This window comes from Elgaria multicarinata, chromosome 3, assembly GCF_023053635.1.
Source record: "Elgaria multicarinata webbii isolate HBS135686 ecotype San Diego chromosome 3, rElgMul1.1.pri, whole genome shotgun sequence".
NCBI lineage: Eukaryota > Metazoa > Chordata > Lepidosauria > Squamata > Anguidae > Elgaria > Elgaria multicarinata.
This window is the reverse complement of record NC_086173.1, coordinates 13,602,807-13,621,350: the sequence shown is the minus strand read 5'-3', so window position 1 is coordinate 13,621,350 and position 18,544 is coordinate 13,602,807. Positions and strand designations below refer to the sequence as shown.

Below are 18,544 nucleotides of genomic sequence, written 5' to 3'. Positions count from 1 at the left end.
CCACAATACCTGATGGAACGCCTCTCCCGACATGAACCTACCCATACACTACGCTCAACATCTAAGGTCCTCCTCTGGGTGCCTACCCCGAGGGAAGCTGGGAGAATGGCAACCAGGGAGAGGGCCTTTTCAGTGGTGGCCCCTCAATTATGGAATGATCTCCCTGACGAGGCTCGCCTGACGCCAACATTGTTATCTTTTTGGCACCAGGTCAAGACTTTTCTCTTCTCCCAGGCATTTAACAGCATTTAACAGCATATGCTGAGTTTTTTAACTGATCCCAGAATAGTTGTTTTTAAATGGATATTGTGTTTTTGTTTGTATTTTATGCTTTTGATGCTTTTAAATTTTGTATATTTGTTTTTAATGTTCACTGTTTTTAACTTTTGTAAACTGCCCAGAGAGCTTCAGCTATGGGGCGGTATATAAATGTAAATAATAATAATATCTTGTATTCTAGTCTCGAATCTGCTCCTCTCCAACATGAGGGCCCATTGGATGAAAACTCAAAAAGATAATCTTTTATACATGATCCCATATGTCACTGAACTCCAGTCTTTTCCCAATGCTGAGCGTGACCAGCTATTTCCTAGCCCAGTTTCCTTTAGAATTGGAGTCCTGTTCCTCTAGTGTAATTACCCCAGATACCTAGAAATGACATGCCTCTAGCCACTGACGCTAGGGCTAGAATAGGAGTGGTTTTGTTTTTTTTAATTTGTGGGCAAGACACAACTACAACAAGCTTCCCACGTCATTGAATGCACACCATGACAGGGTTACCACTTGGTAAATGATCAGCTGTAGCAATCTCATGGCCTAATGCTCCCAAACAGCAGATGAGGCAGTCAAACTGTGTCTGGGTTGCATCACTTCACATTACACATGATGGAATGCTTCTGTTAGGGAAATTCCCCTAACCTGGTAGGAAAGGGACGACTTCACAACCGGTCCAGAAACAGAGACTCTTTATTACTGTGCGCACAGGAGACAGCCCCTTACCTCGTACAAATTGACGGCCGAGACTCTCTAACCATCAGCCACATCAGCATACATTTATACTTCATCCGAGTTGCTCTGATGAAGTCATACTTTTCCCTCTGCCCTCCTGTGACTGATCACAAGTCCCATACATGTTCCATAAGCAGAAACCCATTCTGACATAAAACAATGCCATATTTTGGCAGCCTACGACTGGTACAAAATGTTGCATTCTGTTCTTTGATAGCACCTCAAGGAGAGAGAGGAATTCCAGAGTATGCTCTGACCCTTCAGAAATGCCTAGTCAGAGGGCTTTCCATGGTAAATAGCTGACACGATGCGTCTCTAAGTCTATGTTGCTCAGCTTGGTTCCTAAACACAAGCAGACGTGTCTCTTGAACAAGTAACACGCAACCCTGGCAGATAAGGAGCCAAGAGATCAAGATAGCCTTGAGGCTTTCTGTGCCTCTCTTTAGAGGCACGAAGGCGGGGGGGCTAGAGGGAAAGTGTCAGGAATGTGTCCAGAGCAATTTATTCACATCAAATTGAGGGGCTTCAACAGGGGCATTTTCAGAATTTCCTTATCACTTCCCTACAGCAAAACTAAAATTAAATTAAATTCATGAACACAGAAAACTAGCATGCCAAGGAGAAAGCTTCTAGCCTATCCTTCTCCCTGACATGCTAGTTTTCTATGTGCAGGAGTATTTCCCCCTCTGCATGGTTGCATTCCACCTTGTGTACACCCATCTGCAGTCTGAAGTGGTACCATCCAAAGACACAGGCTTACTGATTGTGAGAACTTGGCCTAGATCCCATTGTTTTACCAGACGCAGGAACTGAGCTATTAGCACAGTTCATCTTCAAGAGTGAGTGGGTGGTGGAGCGGATATTGGTGGGGGTAGTGTAAGTGGATTTCCAGCGTGACTGCAAGTTTTCACAATTAAAGATGGAGTTCTCAGGGTGGGGGTGAAGAGAGGGAATGGGAATTATCCTTTGGCAGGATAGAAACCTAAACCGGTACAGCACAGAGCTCTTGTCCTATTTCTCCGTTTTGTGGGATTCAGGGTTCACCTGAGACATTCCATCACACAAAGTGGTTGCGTCTTGGAGTGTCCCAAGCTCTCTTGCAATGTCACAGAGTGTGGTGGGACCCAACCTCTTCCACACTACGGCTATCAGTCAGTTTATTTTCTCATTGTTCTCCTGTCCCAAACGTCTTCCTCTCCTTTGATTGTACTTTTGTTTTCTCAATAAAGCGATCTCCCCCACACCCAACCCTCTCTCCCCTCCTGCTTTCCATAGCCCATTTCCTCAAAAGCTGCATGTAGCGGAACCACAATGGAGGGGGGAAAGGGGGGAACAGAAGTGGCATCCTCGTCATCCCTGGCAGCCAATCAGCTATGCCTCAGAGCTATCTCCATAGCAACAAGAGTCTCCTTAGCAACTGCCCCCATCTTCAGAGCAGAGGACCGTGGCTCTGGGAAACCCTCCATAAGAGGATAGAGTCCCTTAGATTTAACTCATTCTTTCCTGAGATGAGAAGTGCATATACTCCTACTGAAGTTTGGGGGAACTGTCTCCCCATACCCCCTTGACAGAGGCAGTGACAAATAGCCCCACAATCTGAAACTGGGAGAAAAGCCTCCACCTATTTCCACCTAGACAGGATTAACTCTAGCCTTTCTTTTACCTTCTGCTCTATGTTGTCCACATCTGCCTCATCCATCTACTTCCAGGCAGGTTTATGGCACAGCCAAGCAGGCCAGGTGACAGCATCACACAACTTCTCCTTCCTTTCCCACTGTTTGCCTTTCAAAGAGGGTTAGGCCTCACACACACAGTACTTCGTTAATCCTGGACAAAGGCTGCCAACCCAGTTAGGGCTGGCTCTTGGTTTGAGGAGGCCCTCAGCAAAGTGTACTCCTCTCCCAAGGTTATATGGCAGGAGCCGCTTGCAGATGGCAGCTTGTAGCTGCACAGGAAGGGCCCCCCAGAATAGGCATCAGTGCCGGTGGGCCCTTATGGGGCACTGCTGCCCAAGCAGCTGCCCAGGGGTGTCATGTGCTGACACCAGACCTTAATCCAGTGGTACAAGTGTCTAAGGTGCCCAAAGAGTGGCCACTTTTGAATATACCAAGCTAAATTCCAGTGTGTGAGTGTGTGTGTGTTTTAGTCTTGTCCCGTATGTGTGTGGTTTACAAAGGACAACGCTGCTTTTGAGAAGTTGCTCAACTTAGAAGCGAGGCACTGACAGAAGGCTGAAGGACTGAATATAGGTCAGGATCATAAAGGAGAACATCAAGAAATACTAGACAATCTGAATTAATCAGAATCAGCTGGGTTGGGCAGCATTTTATCCAAGGATCTCCAGAGGCATTGGGTTGTGGGCACTGTTGTGGGTAGCAAAGTGGGAGACAAATCTCAGTCATAGGGCACAATCTAAGAAGGGCTCCTGCACAAGCACTGCTGAAACTAACAGAAGATGCACAACAGCACAGTGATGCTCTTGCACATAACCCACTCATGTTAATGGTAGTTGCGCAGATAAGTGTCCAGGAAGATTGTATACCATATCAATTGCCACAAATTGGTAGGGGGGAAGTAACATTTGGATTTTCCACCTCTGGTACACCAAAATGTTTACCTCAGAAATCATCACTGTCATAACTGAAAATCCATGAAAAATATTTGTGTCCCTACAAGACTAAAAAAACCCAAAATGAACGAAGCAGGGAAGTGGGGGACAACCCATAGAATTATGAACCTGCAGCTTTTATGCTGGAAAAGACAGTAGTACATTCATACACATTCAGAAGAAAATTTAGTATTGGCAGTCAATTGGATTTTGTAACAAATCCTAAACCAACCTAGCCTTCCTTCTTTGAAAAATTAAGTGATGTTTTTAGGCACAAGGAACCTAGTTGATATCATATACTTAAACAATTCTTTTAGGACTGAATACCTCATGACATCCTTGCAAGGAAGTTTGGGAGAGAATAACTAGAAGAAAGTTCTGTAAAATGGATATGCAATTTGGTGAAGAAATCACACATAGATAAGGATCAGATCAGAATGAGATTCAGTACTGGTATATTGTGAGGGATTGCAAAGACCCTAAAGCAACCTTCCCTAATCTGAATACATCCAGATGTTTTGGACTATAATTCCCAGGATTCCTTGCTGCTGGCCATGTTTGCTTGGGCTCACAGGAGTTGAAGTTCAAAACATCTGGAGGGCACCAAATTATGGAAAGGATAGGTTAAAAATTGAAAATGTTTCCCAAAACTGGATAGTTGGGCACACAGGAACAAAACCAAATTCTCCAAGGACAAACATAAAGCTTGTCCACATAAGAATGAAAAACAAAATTCAACATTTTAAGGATATTTGGCTAAGGAGCAACACTTCTGATAAGGGTTTAAGAATTACAGTTGATAACAGATTGAACGTGAATTCAGCTGGGGCCAGTTTATGCATTTATCAGAATCAAGTGGTAAAGCGTTCTGTACAGACAAAACTGTCAAGGCAAAGGGCTGAGTTTAGCTTTCACACTGACAACGCTACATGAAGGGTGTTTCTTTTGTTAGAGAGTATTCAAATACACAACCCTACCCACTCCTGGTAAGTCTGAAGTAATACAGTCCAGGAAAAGGCTTTACTATTTAATTTTGCTAAAAGTATAAATGGGCCCAAAGCGATATTTTGTGAGGTAGAAAGCGTCAATATCATGTTAGGTTTCATTAATAAGAGTTATTTCCAAGATCCAGGAAGAACTAACTCTGCTGTTTTCAATACTGGTAAGATTTTATTAGAAGGCCCATGATCTGGGCACAATTCAAGAAGTTTATTGCCAAGCCAGAAAGGATTCAAAGGCAAAACCTACAAGGAAAGGCTGAAGGAACTGGGTTTGTTTGGCACACAGAAAAGAAAATTAAACAAGGTGAACCAGAAAGAAAGGTTAGTGAGGAGTTGTGCACCTTTGTCAAGCATGGATAGAATAAGCAGCAACAGTTTCAAAGTGATGAAAGGTAGATTATGGTTGCAATCCTGAGCACACTTTTACAAGGGAGTAAGCCCCATTGACCTCAATTAGACCTCTGAAGAAACATGTTGAGGACTGCACTCTTGTGGAGTTGGCCAGGGGGACAACTGAAAGCACATCCCTGTCTCATTTTAGGTTTCGGGGGGAAGTTCGGCCCTGATTCAAGGCCAACAGCATAATACACCATCTACCAGTAATGGATGGGGTGAAGTGTGCTGAAGGGGGGAACTCTACTGCCACTTCCCCCAACACCGAAGGTCAGCATACAAAAAAGGGGCAAACTGTTCAGAAGGGATTTGTAAGGGTACTCAAATGGGCGAGACTCAAGGTCAAAGTCTAGAGGAAGTCCCTTTTCCATTTCACCTCAGCAGGAAATTCCCCTGAAGTTCAAAGCCAAGTCTGAACTCTAGTTGCCGTCTGTGTATAAGAGAGAAATAAACTGATGAGGCTTCTCCACATGGGTCTTCTCAGCTTTACTTTTGATGCAAGTCCCCTCTTTGAGGGAAGGAGTGGTGCTTACGATCACAACAAATGGATGGGGTGGGGGTAGTTGCAATATGTCACTGAACGTATCCAAAATAGCCAGACTATTTTGCACCCTAGGCAGGTGAGCGCGCCGTTCTGAAGCCGCCCCCCGCCCCAGCGTCCTGGCTTCGAAGCCAGCACCCGGCTGGAAGCCGCTCCGGGCTTTGGAGCCAGGACGCTGGGGTTGGGGGGGGCGGCTTCGGAACGATGCGCCCAGAAGCCGCTCTCCTAGAGCGGCTTCCGGGCATGCCATTCCGAAGCCGCCCCCCAACCCCAGCGTCCTGTCTTCAAAGCCAGTGCCCGGCCGGGAGCCGCACCGGGCTTTGAAGCCAGGACGCTGAGGTTGGGGGGCAGGCAGCTTCAGAACGGCGCGCCTGGAAGCTGCCCTCTCAGAGCCGCTGTGGGAGAGCAGCATCCGGGTGCGCCGTTTGGCGCCCCCTTACTTTGGCGCTCTAGGCCGCCACCTGAGCTGTCTCTATGGCAGTGCCGGCCCTGCACGTATCATCAGCATTATGTAACAGGTACCGGTAAGTTTTGTGCGGCTACAGTACAGGCAGCATTCCAAAACACGACGATAGTGAGTAAATGAATCACAATTTCCTGGTATACTACTTTCCCCCAGTGTACTGCAGTTTAAAGGCTGGGGAAACAAGAAACAATATCTGAATCCTGAGCATCAACTATGTTTTTGTTGTCCTATAAAATGATCATTTGGAAAGGCCTATAAACTAAACATAGAAAAATATTGTCAACCTGTAGGCACGATTCAGCAATAGAATAAGCTGCTTTTCTGTGTTTCTCTCTCTCTCTCTCTCTGTGTGTGTACAAGCATAACATACATAGATAAAGTACCTTCTTTAGAGAGAAGTGCTGTGATGCCTTAAGAGACTTAACTCTTATGTGGCCATTTTCTGAAATCATGGTTACACTGCCCAACCAGGAATACTGGAAATGTCAAGGCTATTTTCCCCTCTCTGTAAACAGTGCCCGATTTAGGAACAAGCCAAGTAAGCCTAATTTATTTATTACTTTTATATACCGCCCCACAGCCAAAGCTCTCTGGGCAGTTCACAAAAGTTAAAACAGTGGACATTAAAAAGTATACAAAATTTAAAAACCATCAGAGACATAAAAAACAACAGTATAAAAACATCAGTATCCATTTAAAAACAACAGTTCTGGGGGTCTGTTAGAAAACAAACTTAGCGTTGTTAAATGCTGTTAAATGCCTGGGAGAAGAGAAAAGTCTTGACCTGGCGCCTGAAAGATAACTGTGTTGGCGCCAGGCGAGCCTCATCGGGGAGATCATTCCACAGTTGGGGGGCCATCACCGAAAAGGCCCTCTCCCTTGTTGCCATCTTCCGAGCTTCCCTCGGAGGAGGCACTCGGAGGAGGATCTTCAATGTTGAGCGCAGTTATGAGGGGCCTCTAAATACTTTGGAGCTATCTTAGATTTATTATAATTGAAACTGCTTTGTCTCAAAGAACTTTTCATATAAAACCCACCATCAAAATTCTGAACCCAGACCTCACCATCCAATAGCTAGACAGGGCTTTTATCCCAGGGCGATCCCTGGGATTGTCCGTGTGCGTTCACATCACACACAGGGGATCCTGGGATCAGGGAGGAATCATCCCTCCCTTGCCCTGGGATATGACCCTACATTTTAGGTCCACTTTTTCCGCGATCTTGTGGCCCACTGTCATGGCTTGTCCCGGCTCCTCATGGTTACTCATGAGGCACTGGGACCCGTGCACGGGGTGCAGAGCTCCTCAGGAGCATTGCTCCCATTGGGGGGGGGGGTGGAGCGGGGATTAAAAAACACACCACTTACTTTTTGTGCATGAGCGCTCATGTGCTGCTTCCTCTTTAAAAACAAAAACAAAATGGCGGGCATGACGTCCTCTCCCTCTGAGGTCGTCGCATGCCACATGTAAACAGAGGGGGAGATCTCAAGCTAAAAATATTGCGAGATCTTCACTCCTCCATCACACTAGACTGGTAGGTCTAGCTGAGGCCCCAGCCCCACCAACCTCCCTTTCAGGGCTGCTGGAGGTTGCCCAAGCTCATCTCTGACCTCAGAGGAGACCAGGGCCATTTCTACATCTGCCTTTTCCCCCCTTGGGATCGTCCCGGGATCATCCCTCTGCATCCAAATAACACACAGGGGATCCCGGGAGCAGGCAGGGACAATCCCTCCATTTGCCTGGGATAATCCTTAGGTGCAGAAAGGGCCCAGGGGAGCTAGGATTACTGCAAGTCTGCATATGTTTTGTTTACAATTCCAGTATTAATTTTTCATGACAAGTTACATGACTATGTCCATTAACTCTTGTGTTTTTATACATTAAAAGTTTTCAGTTTCATATATGGTCATTAAGAAATCATAAGGTATTTGACCAGGCAAATAAAGCTTTTTGCAATAAGTATCTTTTATTTAGTTGTTTGTCCCTGCATCTTTGCCTATGTATATATGCAAATATAATGGCTTACTTTTCTATTGTACTATAATACATGCTTTTCTCTTTATTTTTTATGGTGTGGAGCCTCTAAATCTTGACAGGGCTTTGGGCCTCAGCATGTCTAAATCCAGCACTGCCCTGCAAGCCAGGGGTGCAAAACCTCTTTCAGCCTGAGGGCCAAATTCCATTTCAGAGAAGCTCGCAGGGGCCACATTCCAGTGGTGGTCGGGGCCCAAGGCAAAAGGGGAGCGCCCAAAATTTTAAAAATGCTTAAAGCTCTCACTGCCAGTAACTAAGACTTAGGAGAAGCATTTTGACCTTTTGGAATGGGGAGAAAACTACAGGAAGGCTGGGAAACCACCAAACTGTCCGTTGTGGTGGACAACTGTCCATGGCCTTCTAGGGACCCCCAGAGGTCTGGATCTGGCCCTGCCCCCTGGCTGAGGTTCTGCATTTCTAGGGACTAGCATTCTGCACGGATCAGGACAGGTCTAGGTTTTCAGGGACAGGTAGAGCTAAACTATTCAGGATGAGCCTACCTGGGTAAGGCCACCAGCCCAAAACATTTTGCTGGCCTGGGCACCTATGCCGGAAATGTGGCTCCTAAATGTCACCTCCTCTGTCACTGGGAAATGTGTTTAGTGTACAACATCCTGCTTGAGGGCAAGGGGGTTGGATTAGGTGTTCTCCTGGGACCCATGGTGTGCTGCGACTACAGGGGAGCAAAGACTATCACAGGAGGACACTCTGGTCACTGCAGAGGCCACCAGTGAGGGAGGAAGCAGCAGCCAGGCACCTCTCCACCGTGCCTGGGTCCAGCTCCAGCTGAGAGCCCCCTCCCTCCTGCTGTCAACTGTAACTGCTGAACTTTACAACTAAGATTGTAGTGCCTGAATTTGCTTTCCTTTTCCCCCTCCTCCCCCCCCCTCCCAATCCCCTTTCCTTTTGTGTCATGTCTTTTAGATTGTAAGCCTGTGGGCAGGGACTGTCAAGAAATATTTTGTAAGCCGCCGTGAGGGCCTTTTTTGGCTGAATGGCGGCATAAAAATCCTTAAATAAATAAAATAAATAAATAAATATTTGTGAATGCATATGGGGGCCCCCTCAATACCTGCAGACATTGGGGGTCACATGGACAGCCTTTCATCAGATCCCAAAGCTCTGGCTCGGCAGATAAAGAAGTACAACCTATGTCAACTCAATCTTTTGAATAGTCTGGAATATTGGTATAATCCACCACAAGAAAAGGGAATGATCTGAGCTCCGTTTCAGCCCACCCTCGATCAAGCTGGGATTGCAATGGGAAGAGAAAGTCATTAGCAGTGTGCAACTGCACAACAAGTGCACACCCTCTCCCACAGCCAGGATCCCAGAGAGTGATTGTCTGATGATTCTAGGAAGCAGGCGTCAGGAGCAGTCCAGCCAGCAGCCAGCTGGGTGCCCAAAGTTTAGTTCTTTGAAGGTTGTGTGTTCCTCTGTTCAAGCGCCCTAGTGTACATCTTTAATATTAAAAGAGGCTAACATCACTACAGCTATCTCCCCACTGGCCCTCAAGCAGGAATCTCTTCCCTCCCTACCCCGATCATGCTACTGCTGGGATGGGTGGGTCTAGAGTGACTAAATTGCAAAACCATAAAAGCGGCTAAAAGGTCCTTTTTTGTTGTTAATTATTTGGAAAGTCCTGTAGTCTCGCCTTTTACCAACACAATGCCTCCCCTTCTCTTTTCCTTATCTTTCAGAATCTGTCTCTACACACACACACACACACACACACACACACACACACACACACACGAGTTCTCTTCCCCCCCCCCATGCCTCTTCTGGAACTGGGGGAACATTAACAAGACATCTCTGCTTTCCGCAAAGGTTCCTCACCCAATGAACGTGCCTTGTTCACTGTGGAAGGACTTAAGTAACGGGGACACACACAGAGATATTTCACCCCATAGATAGGCATATGCAGCTAGCTATGTGCAGGGGTGGGTGGGGAGGCAGAGCTCCGAGAAAGAACTGGAGAGCATGCAGCCCGTGCGTTGGGCTCTGCAGTCTGGTGCTGCACACAGCAAATTAGGTCAAAATTTATACAGGAAAACACAGTTCAGGAGAAGCAGCCCATTGCATTCAGGGGCAAGAGGGATGGTGTGGGGCAGGAGCCACAGTGCTCACACCACCTGCAGATCAACGGGAGGGAGTAGATTTGAGAAGATGGCTGGATAAAAAGAAGCTGACCCTCATATGGTACCACTGAGAGGATGCTGTCCCTGAGTGTGGAAGAAGGGGATTTGGAGGGCAAACCCAAAACGGCCTGGAGTCTTAAGGGAGTATGGATAAGTGATAATGTCACTGACCCCTACCTTTCGGGTAGGAAGAGAGCTCATTATGAACCAGTATGGTATAGGGCATTGACCTTTGACCCCAGGTAGATCACTCTTGTGGCATCAGCACCATTTTCTTTTTCATTATTAAGGAGGTTTTTTTTCCCCAGAGGAAAAAAAAAGAGGAACAGTAGGAAAATGAAAGAGAGAGAAACAGAGGGACAGACAGACAGAAGTTAAAAGAGAGTCCCTGGTTACTGTTTGGGGTGAAGACCATTGATTCTAGTGAATAAACTCAATTCAATAGTGTTGACATTCCACTGAAAAGACCTAGGCTTGAATCCCTGGTCAATCCTGAAACTCACTTTTTGACCTTCAGCCAGCCTCTTTCTCACAGTCTAACCAACCTCACAGGATTGTTGGAAGGATAAAATATGATTTATCATGTATGCTCTCCTGAGCTTGTGGGAGGAAGAGTGGGATATAAATACGATATATCAGACAGACAGACACGTATTGCAAAGCTGAGAGCAAAATGGTATGACCTCAGATTCCAGATGTTTGGGTACATGCAGTGTTTGGGGCTTGGGACCACAATACCTGACGGAACACCTCTCCCAACATGAACCAACTCATACACTGTGCTCAACAGCTAAGGTCCTCCTCCAAGTGCCTACTCCGAGGGAAGCTCGGAGGATGGCAACAAGGGAGAGGGCCTTTTCAGTGGTGGCCCCCCAATTATGGAATGATCTCCCCGACGAGGCTCATCTGGCGCCAACATCGTTATCTTTTCGGCGCCAGGTCAAGGCCTTTCTCTTCTACCAGGCATTTAACAGCATTTAACAACATATGCTAAGTTTTTATTTTAATGGACCCCAGAACTGTTGTTGTTTAAAATGAATACTGTTTTATACTGTTGTTTTTATGTATTTTTGATGGTTTTAAATTTTGTGGGGGTGGCTTCGTTGTGCGTTGTAGGGTGGGTCCAAAGTCACTCCCACCACACACCAGGTTTTGCCAACCCGCCCACCTGTGCCACAGCGTGGGGAATAAGGCAAATGGAAGTCGCGTGCATGGCATGGGTGGAAAAGCCATGATGGCGTCTTCCCTCACTGTGATCGTCCAAACCCAGTCACTGAGTAATGTTGGGGAATGAGGAAGGGAAATGGGATAACGGTCAAAGTGTATGTTCCAATCATAGGCCAAGAGAGTTAGGGTTCCTGATTTGAACCAGGCACGTGCCTTTTTGCACTGGTTGCTTTGTAGCTGAAATGGAGGTCCTTTTAACATTTTTTTATTTCTTCACTGAAACCAAACGTGGAAGCAGAAGGTTGGCGTGCACCCAAAAGAGTGGCTCTTGATGGAGCCTAGAAAATCAAGCACCCGGCACCAGGATTCCTAGCTCTGCCACAGATTCTGCTTCAGTATTGCCTTCACCACTGCCTCCAGAATAGCTCTACCTGCCTGACTTGTAAAGTGCTCTGAGAACTGGAGAAAGACAGGCAGTCCTATTTTTGTCAGCTTTTATTAAATAACATAAGGGACACCCTGAGCCTTACATTACTAAAAAACCCAGAAGAACAAGTCAAGGGGTAATTTCTCAAAAACAACTGTCTTCTTCTGCAAGGGCACTTAAACGGTTTCAGGCCCAGATCCATTGATCAAAAATTTTCATATGCTAATTTACACCTATATGTGAAATAATTACCAGGATGCATTTAAATTTCACCGGATAAATTAATTTATCACCTAAATAATAAATTCTCCAAGAAATTTGCACCCTGATCCAATCATCCCAAACCAATGGAAAATGTTTTTTCCTTCCCTTAACTTAGTTCCCAAGGAGGTGAAGACATGGGGACATGTTGCATTATGTGGGAAGGGGAGAATTACTCCTTCATTCCCCACTTGCAATCCTTTTGAAAACTGCCCCCCCCCCACGATAATTGAGCTGAGAAAAAAAAACCATTCCACTAGCACCAGTGGACACTCAGGGCTCTATGGAATAGATCTGGGGTGCTCAGAAATAAATTCGGGGGCCCATAGGCCCAGGTCAAGCAATGCCCTTGCCAAAGGCTACACAATAATCAGACAATTTGGCATCCATTCTTGTTCTACCTCATGCAAATCATGAATATATTCCCTGCCCCTTTATTTTGGTGTCAAAATCAGTTCTGAGGATTTAAGAGGTTTAAGAGCCTTAAACCCCTGATGACTGTGACCCAAGAGGACTGCAGGTCTTTGAAGGGGGGAAATCTAACCATTAGTGGCTGCCTGAGGCAGAACAGGAAATGATCCCAAGTTTCTCAGAAGCTGCTTAGTAGCATTACAGGGCTGTCCACTCTTCTAGCATCCTCTACCCCACTGGCTTGGTTTCACCAAAGCTCCCTTTTCTCTGTTGTTTTGCCCTTTTCTTCAGCTATCATAAAGAGACAGTGTAGCAGAATAAGGGAAAATGGGAATACATAAAGGCCTACTGAGGACCAAGTGTAGTCCAGTGAATAGCCTGGACGGCTTGTATTCAAATACCAGTTTAACCATGGACTCACTCTGTAGATCCAGGCAATTTTCTCTCTCAGCTTCAGCTGCCCCAAGGGTCAACCAATGTGGTGCTAACTTTCCTCAGAGATTTGTTGCTAAGTTAAACAAAGTGGTGTACATCTCCTACCAACTATATAACCCACCAATATTAAAGCGTTCCCCCCTCCCCTCGGCTTTCTCTCACACCTCTTGGAGAACTGCAGTTTAGCAAACACCTTTGCCTCACCACACCCAATAGTACACACCCACAAATTTCTGGCACACTGCCCTCTCATGCAGACACACTGTTCCAGTTCAGCTCCAACAAACCACATGGATATACACAATTCCATTGATAACCCTTAACACCCACACAGTTCTGCTGAGGCACACGTGCAGGGCACTGACAGCCACGCACCCTTCATCCAAGACACAAACACCATGCTCATAGCGACCTCTACAAAAGCACAATGTCAGTCACACATAATGTATGTACCAGGGGCTCAGTTTTGAAATTCATATCCAATGATACAAAATAAGTTAATCAAGCTTTGTAAATAAAGGGCAAGCATGCGCTTCAAATCTCTTTGTCACCTCTACAAGCACAACCCTGTTGACACACAACCCTGAAAACCCACAGTTCTTCGGGGCAGGCAAGTGTCGGTAAACGCTGCATAACCCCAAATAAACAAAACTGAGATATCACTGGAGCCATTGACACGGAGTCCTAAGTCACACCTGCATGTACAGACACCGCCACATCCCAAATGCACAGTACAATTCAACGGATCCACGCAAGCCCGGAGGTAGTCATGGGCTTCAGACAGCTGAACATGCACACTTCCACGGAGCTGCTCCATGCAACACACATACACAGCCAAAATACAGGGCAGCAGGCACACACTCTACGAGGTCTCTCCTCTGATGCTTGCAAGCCACGGGAGTAGCAGAGGCGGAGGGGCTGCCCAGGATGCACATCTGTCTAGCCACAAGGAGAATGGGCAATTCAGAGGTGGCAGACGCTCCAATGTGACATTGTAGGCAGCCGGGAAGGACACTGGCCTCCTCCAGGCTCTCTCGGCAGGCACAGCACCTCACGCTCCCAGGACTGGGAACATTCCTAACTAGTCATGCCCAGTGCTGACCTTGCCAGGGTGCACACTATACTGGGATCCTTGCGCTGGCCCCGCACTCCCCATCTAGTCCTAACAACATTGTACATGCAGCAAACTTATAGCTCCTGGCTGTCCCTCAATTCCCCTTGACCTGTCTCACCAACTCACCAGAGATACCAGTGAGGTGGGGGAGATCAGGTATGCCCCCCATCAAAACAGTCTCTCTCTCACCCACCCACCCACACACCCTCCCCTGATTTTATCCCTCCACATACACCCACACCCACACCTCAGGTATATCCAGATTACCTGGTCCCACCAGCCAACCAGCCATGGCTTCGCACAGGTCTCACAGAAAAAATCCACTAAGGGCATCTTCCGTCTTCCGCCAATGGGCGGCAGAAGCTCTCCGGTTTACCCACCAGTGTGGTATTCCCTCTCTCCAGGCGGGAGGCTGATCTGTGGTGCCCCCTTTCCTTGGTGTTAGCAGGAAAGGAAGGGGTTAATATCTCAAAACCGTTCTTTCCATGAGTAGATTTGGGCCTGGCATGGCTCTTGCTGGCCAACCCGCCCTGCACAAGGACCTTTACATCTCTGCTGCTCCCTTCTGGTACCCCCAACAAGGGGGCTGTGGATTGAGGAGATGTGCAAGACAGGCCGAAGCCTGAGAAAGCCCCACGTCTCTGGCTGTACTGCAGATGAGGAGGGAAATACCCACAGTGCAATGCTGTTCCAGCTATGAGCAAAACACAGCACCCCCCCCTCAACTCTGGGGATGTGCCTTCCCCTCTTTCTCCGGTCACATCTTCCGTGTACAAGCGGGAAAGCAGAAAAAGTCCGGCAGCCGAGGAAGAAGAGCAGGAGGAGCAGGAGGGAGGGACGAAGGCAGCAGCCGGCACAGTCACTACACAGAGGAATGATTTCGTCCAGGTGGAGCAAGCGGGAGATTCCCAGCCATTTCTGGGTACCACATGGCAGTCATCCAGCTAACGAGGCAGAAGCTGCATTGCTAAGAGGCACGTCCTCATCATCTCTCGGGTGTGTGTTGGAGGGCAGCGGTCACCACGGAGACGGTACCTCCTAGTATGGCCTCAGCTACAGCTGCATCCCCGGCTTGGCGTCTGTGTGTGTGTGTGTGTGTGCGCGCGCGTTTCTCTCACTGCAGCACTGGGTGGATGGGATATGATGTCAGGTGGCAATGAGAGAGAGAGAGAGAGAGAGAGGGAGTGGAAGTAAAGGGAGGGGAGGGGAGGGGAGGGGAGGGACAGAGGAGGTGGCTAAAGCAGCCCATCAGAGAGAGCCTGCCAAACGAATTAGGTGAACGGCAGCGGGGAGGGAGAACAGCGAGGAAGAGGGCTGCCTGCCCTGCAAGGGTCCAAATTAATCCAAGTTCCGAAGCTCAGGGCCTCGGAGGGAAAACCGTCTGAGGCTCCAGCCTCCCCATCTGCAACAGCCCACAGAACACATGGTGAGGCTACAGCACGCTCCACAGATGGTGACCGGGTAACCCAGCTCCGCTTTGCACAGCAAAGGGAACGGATGAAAACGAGGCATGAAGGAACACGTTTCGAGAGCTGCCTCCCCAAAAGCCACTGTCTTCCATTCTAGCTCTGGCTCCCAGAAAAGAAGCCAGAGGTTCTAAATTTGGAATAGGCTGGAAACCGAGACTCTGGGTCTTTCTCCTCAGTTCTCTGACGGGGGTGGGGACAGCATGACTTGGGGGGGGGGGTGTATGGGCCAGAGGCCAGTGATCCACCATTCTGCTTATTGATTCTGATCAGTAGCTACCTTGTCTGGACACTCATGGCTGGTAAGAATATTATTGCCAGCTCTTAGAAGAGCATGGAAGCAGATATATTTTGAAGGGGTGGGCGATAGGGGGAGGCAGCGGCAGAAAGAAGCTAAAAGCCACCGGAGCAGTTTGTAGATGTGAGAATGTAGCAGCGGTAGCAGATGCAGCTATGGCCTACTTTGCGTGCACGTGCATATTTGTTGCATTCACACAATCATGCTGCCATCAAAATCGGTACATTCCGGTTATGTGTGTCAAAATCTCTACGTCATCACAGCTTGGCTTCCAGTCTTTAATAGCTGTTGCCTTGACTTTGCTTCTAATGGCATATCTGACACCTGATGTTTGTGACTGGGGAGAAGAAACTGTCACAGTAAACCCCACTGCATTGCACATTGTTCTTCCTTTGCAAACATGAAATAAACAAATTAGGTTGGTATGGTAGTAAGAGTTCCCACCCTCCACCCCAGGGGATGCTTTAAAGATCCGTATTTGATGGAAGGAGTATTTACAATGGGTTCAAGGTCCTTGCGGTGTATGAGTTCGCCCTCACACACATATACCAACAACTCCTCTCCCGCCCAAATACCAGTGGTGGAAGCTTTGGTTTTTCAATGCACACATCCGAGCTACACTGAGAGCAAAGGAACTCAGGCATCAAAGCTTCTGCTACCCACAGCCCTGGCACATCTTTCTCTTGGGGGCCCATGTTCCAGACGTGGCCACATGAAACTTCCACAGACCACAGAGTCCCTTCAAAGGGACACCAGGCTCTGCCATCTCACTGCTCAAGTGGGACAAACTGTTGCTACTACGTGCACAGTGAATGCGTAACATGACTGCACACACCCATCGATAGAAGGTGGGCAGAAGACAGACCTCCTAACTAGATCAGAATCCAGGCTCCCTTCCCTATCATTAGAAGAGGCTAAAAAACACAGTACCCTCTTGTCTCCTGGAATTTCCCCCCACTTTGCCAGCAATCTCACACGCAGTCCTTGGGGAGGAAAACAACCTCTTCTCATACGGCATGCAGAGCTTAAGGTGAGCAGTGTGACCTACTTCAGCATAAACATACAGGCTAGAATAAACGTTGCTTCTCTCAAACACAGGCAAGGATCTCTGTGTGGGGAGGCAGGAATCTAAGTCTGCTAAGATTTAACTCCTTAAGTATGGTTAGCCCAAAACATTTTTGCTGCCCCAAGCAATTGCACCATATGACCTGGGCAGGGCATCCTAGAGTCCATTGTAATTGCACAAAGGGGGCTGGGAAGTATCTCTCGGAGCAGGAAGCTGGGCACTGGCACATTCTGTGACACCAACAGTATAATAAGAGTGATAACACCCAAACCACAAAAACATCAAAACAACTTTCATAGATGAATAATTCAAAAACTTTACAAATGTACAAAGAACAGGCACATCGACAATATTTCTAGGATGTTCACAACAACATTCACAACAAAGCCTGCAATATAAACTCCTAATATACATATAATGAACTATTCACATATAGTGTCTATATATATATACAGTAGTCCGGTACAAATAGCTGTTTCGAAGACTCTTCCTCAGTATGACGCAACTTGATTTACAAAAGGAGCCACGGCTACACAATTAGAAAGGAACCCACCAGGGTTTATCACCATATCATTCTTATGTCCTCAAAGCCAACAGTAATGGATCGTTTCTCTTAAGCTACTCTTAGCTATGGGAAGACATATCCTTCAAGAGCTCTCTTTCCAAAGCCAGGAAGCGCAGAGGGCATGAAATAGGGGGAAGGAGCAAAAGATGCAGGAGGTCGCTTATCAAATTTGCAGATGACACAAAATTGGGTGGGATAGCTAATACCCTGGAAAACAGAAACAAACTTCAAAGTGATCTTGATAGGCTGGAGTGCTGGGCTGAAAACAACAGAATGACATTTAATAGGGATAAATGCCAAGTTCTATACCTAGGAAATAGAAACCAAATGCACAGCTACAAGATGGGGGATACTTGGCTCAGCAATACTATGAACGAGAAGGATCTTGGAATTGTTGTAGATCACAAGCTGAATATGAGCCAACAGTGCGATATGGCGGCAAGAAAGGCAAATGCTATTTTGGGCTGCATTAATAGAAGTATAGCTTCCAAATCGCGTGAGGTACTGGTTCCTCTCTATTCAGCCCTGGTTAGGCCTCATCTAGAGTATTGCGTCCAGTTCTGGGCTCCACAGTTCAAGAAGGACGCAGACAAGCTGGAGCGTGTTCAGAGGAGGGCAACCAGGATGATCAGGGGTCTGGAAACAAAGCCCTATGAAGAGAGACTGAAAGAACTGGGCATGTATAGCCTGGAGAAGAGGAGATTGAGGGGAGACATGATAGCACTCTACAAATACTTAAAAGGTTGTTACACAGAGGGCCAGGATCTCTTCTCCATCCTCCCAGAGTGCCGGACACGGAATAACGGGCTCAAGTTAAAGGAAGCCAGATTCCAGCTGGACATCAGGAAAAACTTCCTGACTGTTAGAGCAGTACGACAATGGAATCAGTTCCCTAGGGAGGTTGTGGTCTCCCCCACACTAGAAGCATTCAAGAGGCAGCTGGACAACCATCTGTCAGGGATGCTTTAGGGTGGATTCCTGCATTGAGCAGAGGGTTTAACTCGATGGCCTTGTAGGCCCCTTCCAACTCTGCTATTCTATGATTCTATGATCTGAGAAGAAACCATGGCTGAAACAAGGGTGATTAGGGGTAGGGTGATTTAACAGAGGCAGGCCTACCATGCAACGAGACCAACATCACAG

The 18,544-nt window shown here is 47.2% G+C and overlaps 1 protein-coding gene across 8 annotated transcripts in view; it reads right to left on the bottom strand.

The window, feature by feature from the left end:
• The window catches only part of PDE4A (phosphodiesterase 4A), a 490,724-nt gene that overhangs the window by 38,795 nt on the left and 433,385 nt on the right, over positions 1 to 18,544 (bottom strand). The window contains exon 1 of one of the 8 annotated variants that reach the window (XM_063119322.1): positions 14,274 to 14,529. The exons of the other annotated variants lie outside the window; for them this stretch is intronic. Within the exon in view, the coding sequence (XP_062975392.1) occupies positions 14,274 to 14,339 (66 nt within the window). The 5' untranslated portion in view covers positions 14,340 to 14,529. Of the gene's footprint in view, positions 1 to 14,273; positions 14,530 to 18,544 lie in introns of those variants that run through there. 8 annotated transcript variants of the gene reach the window in all.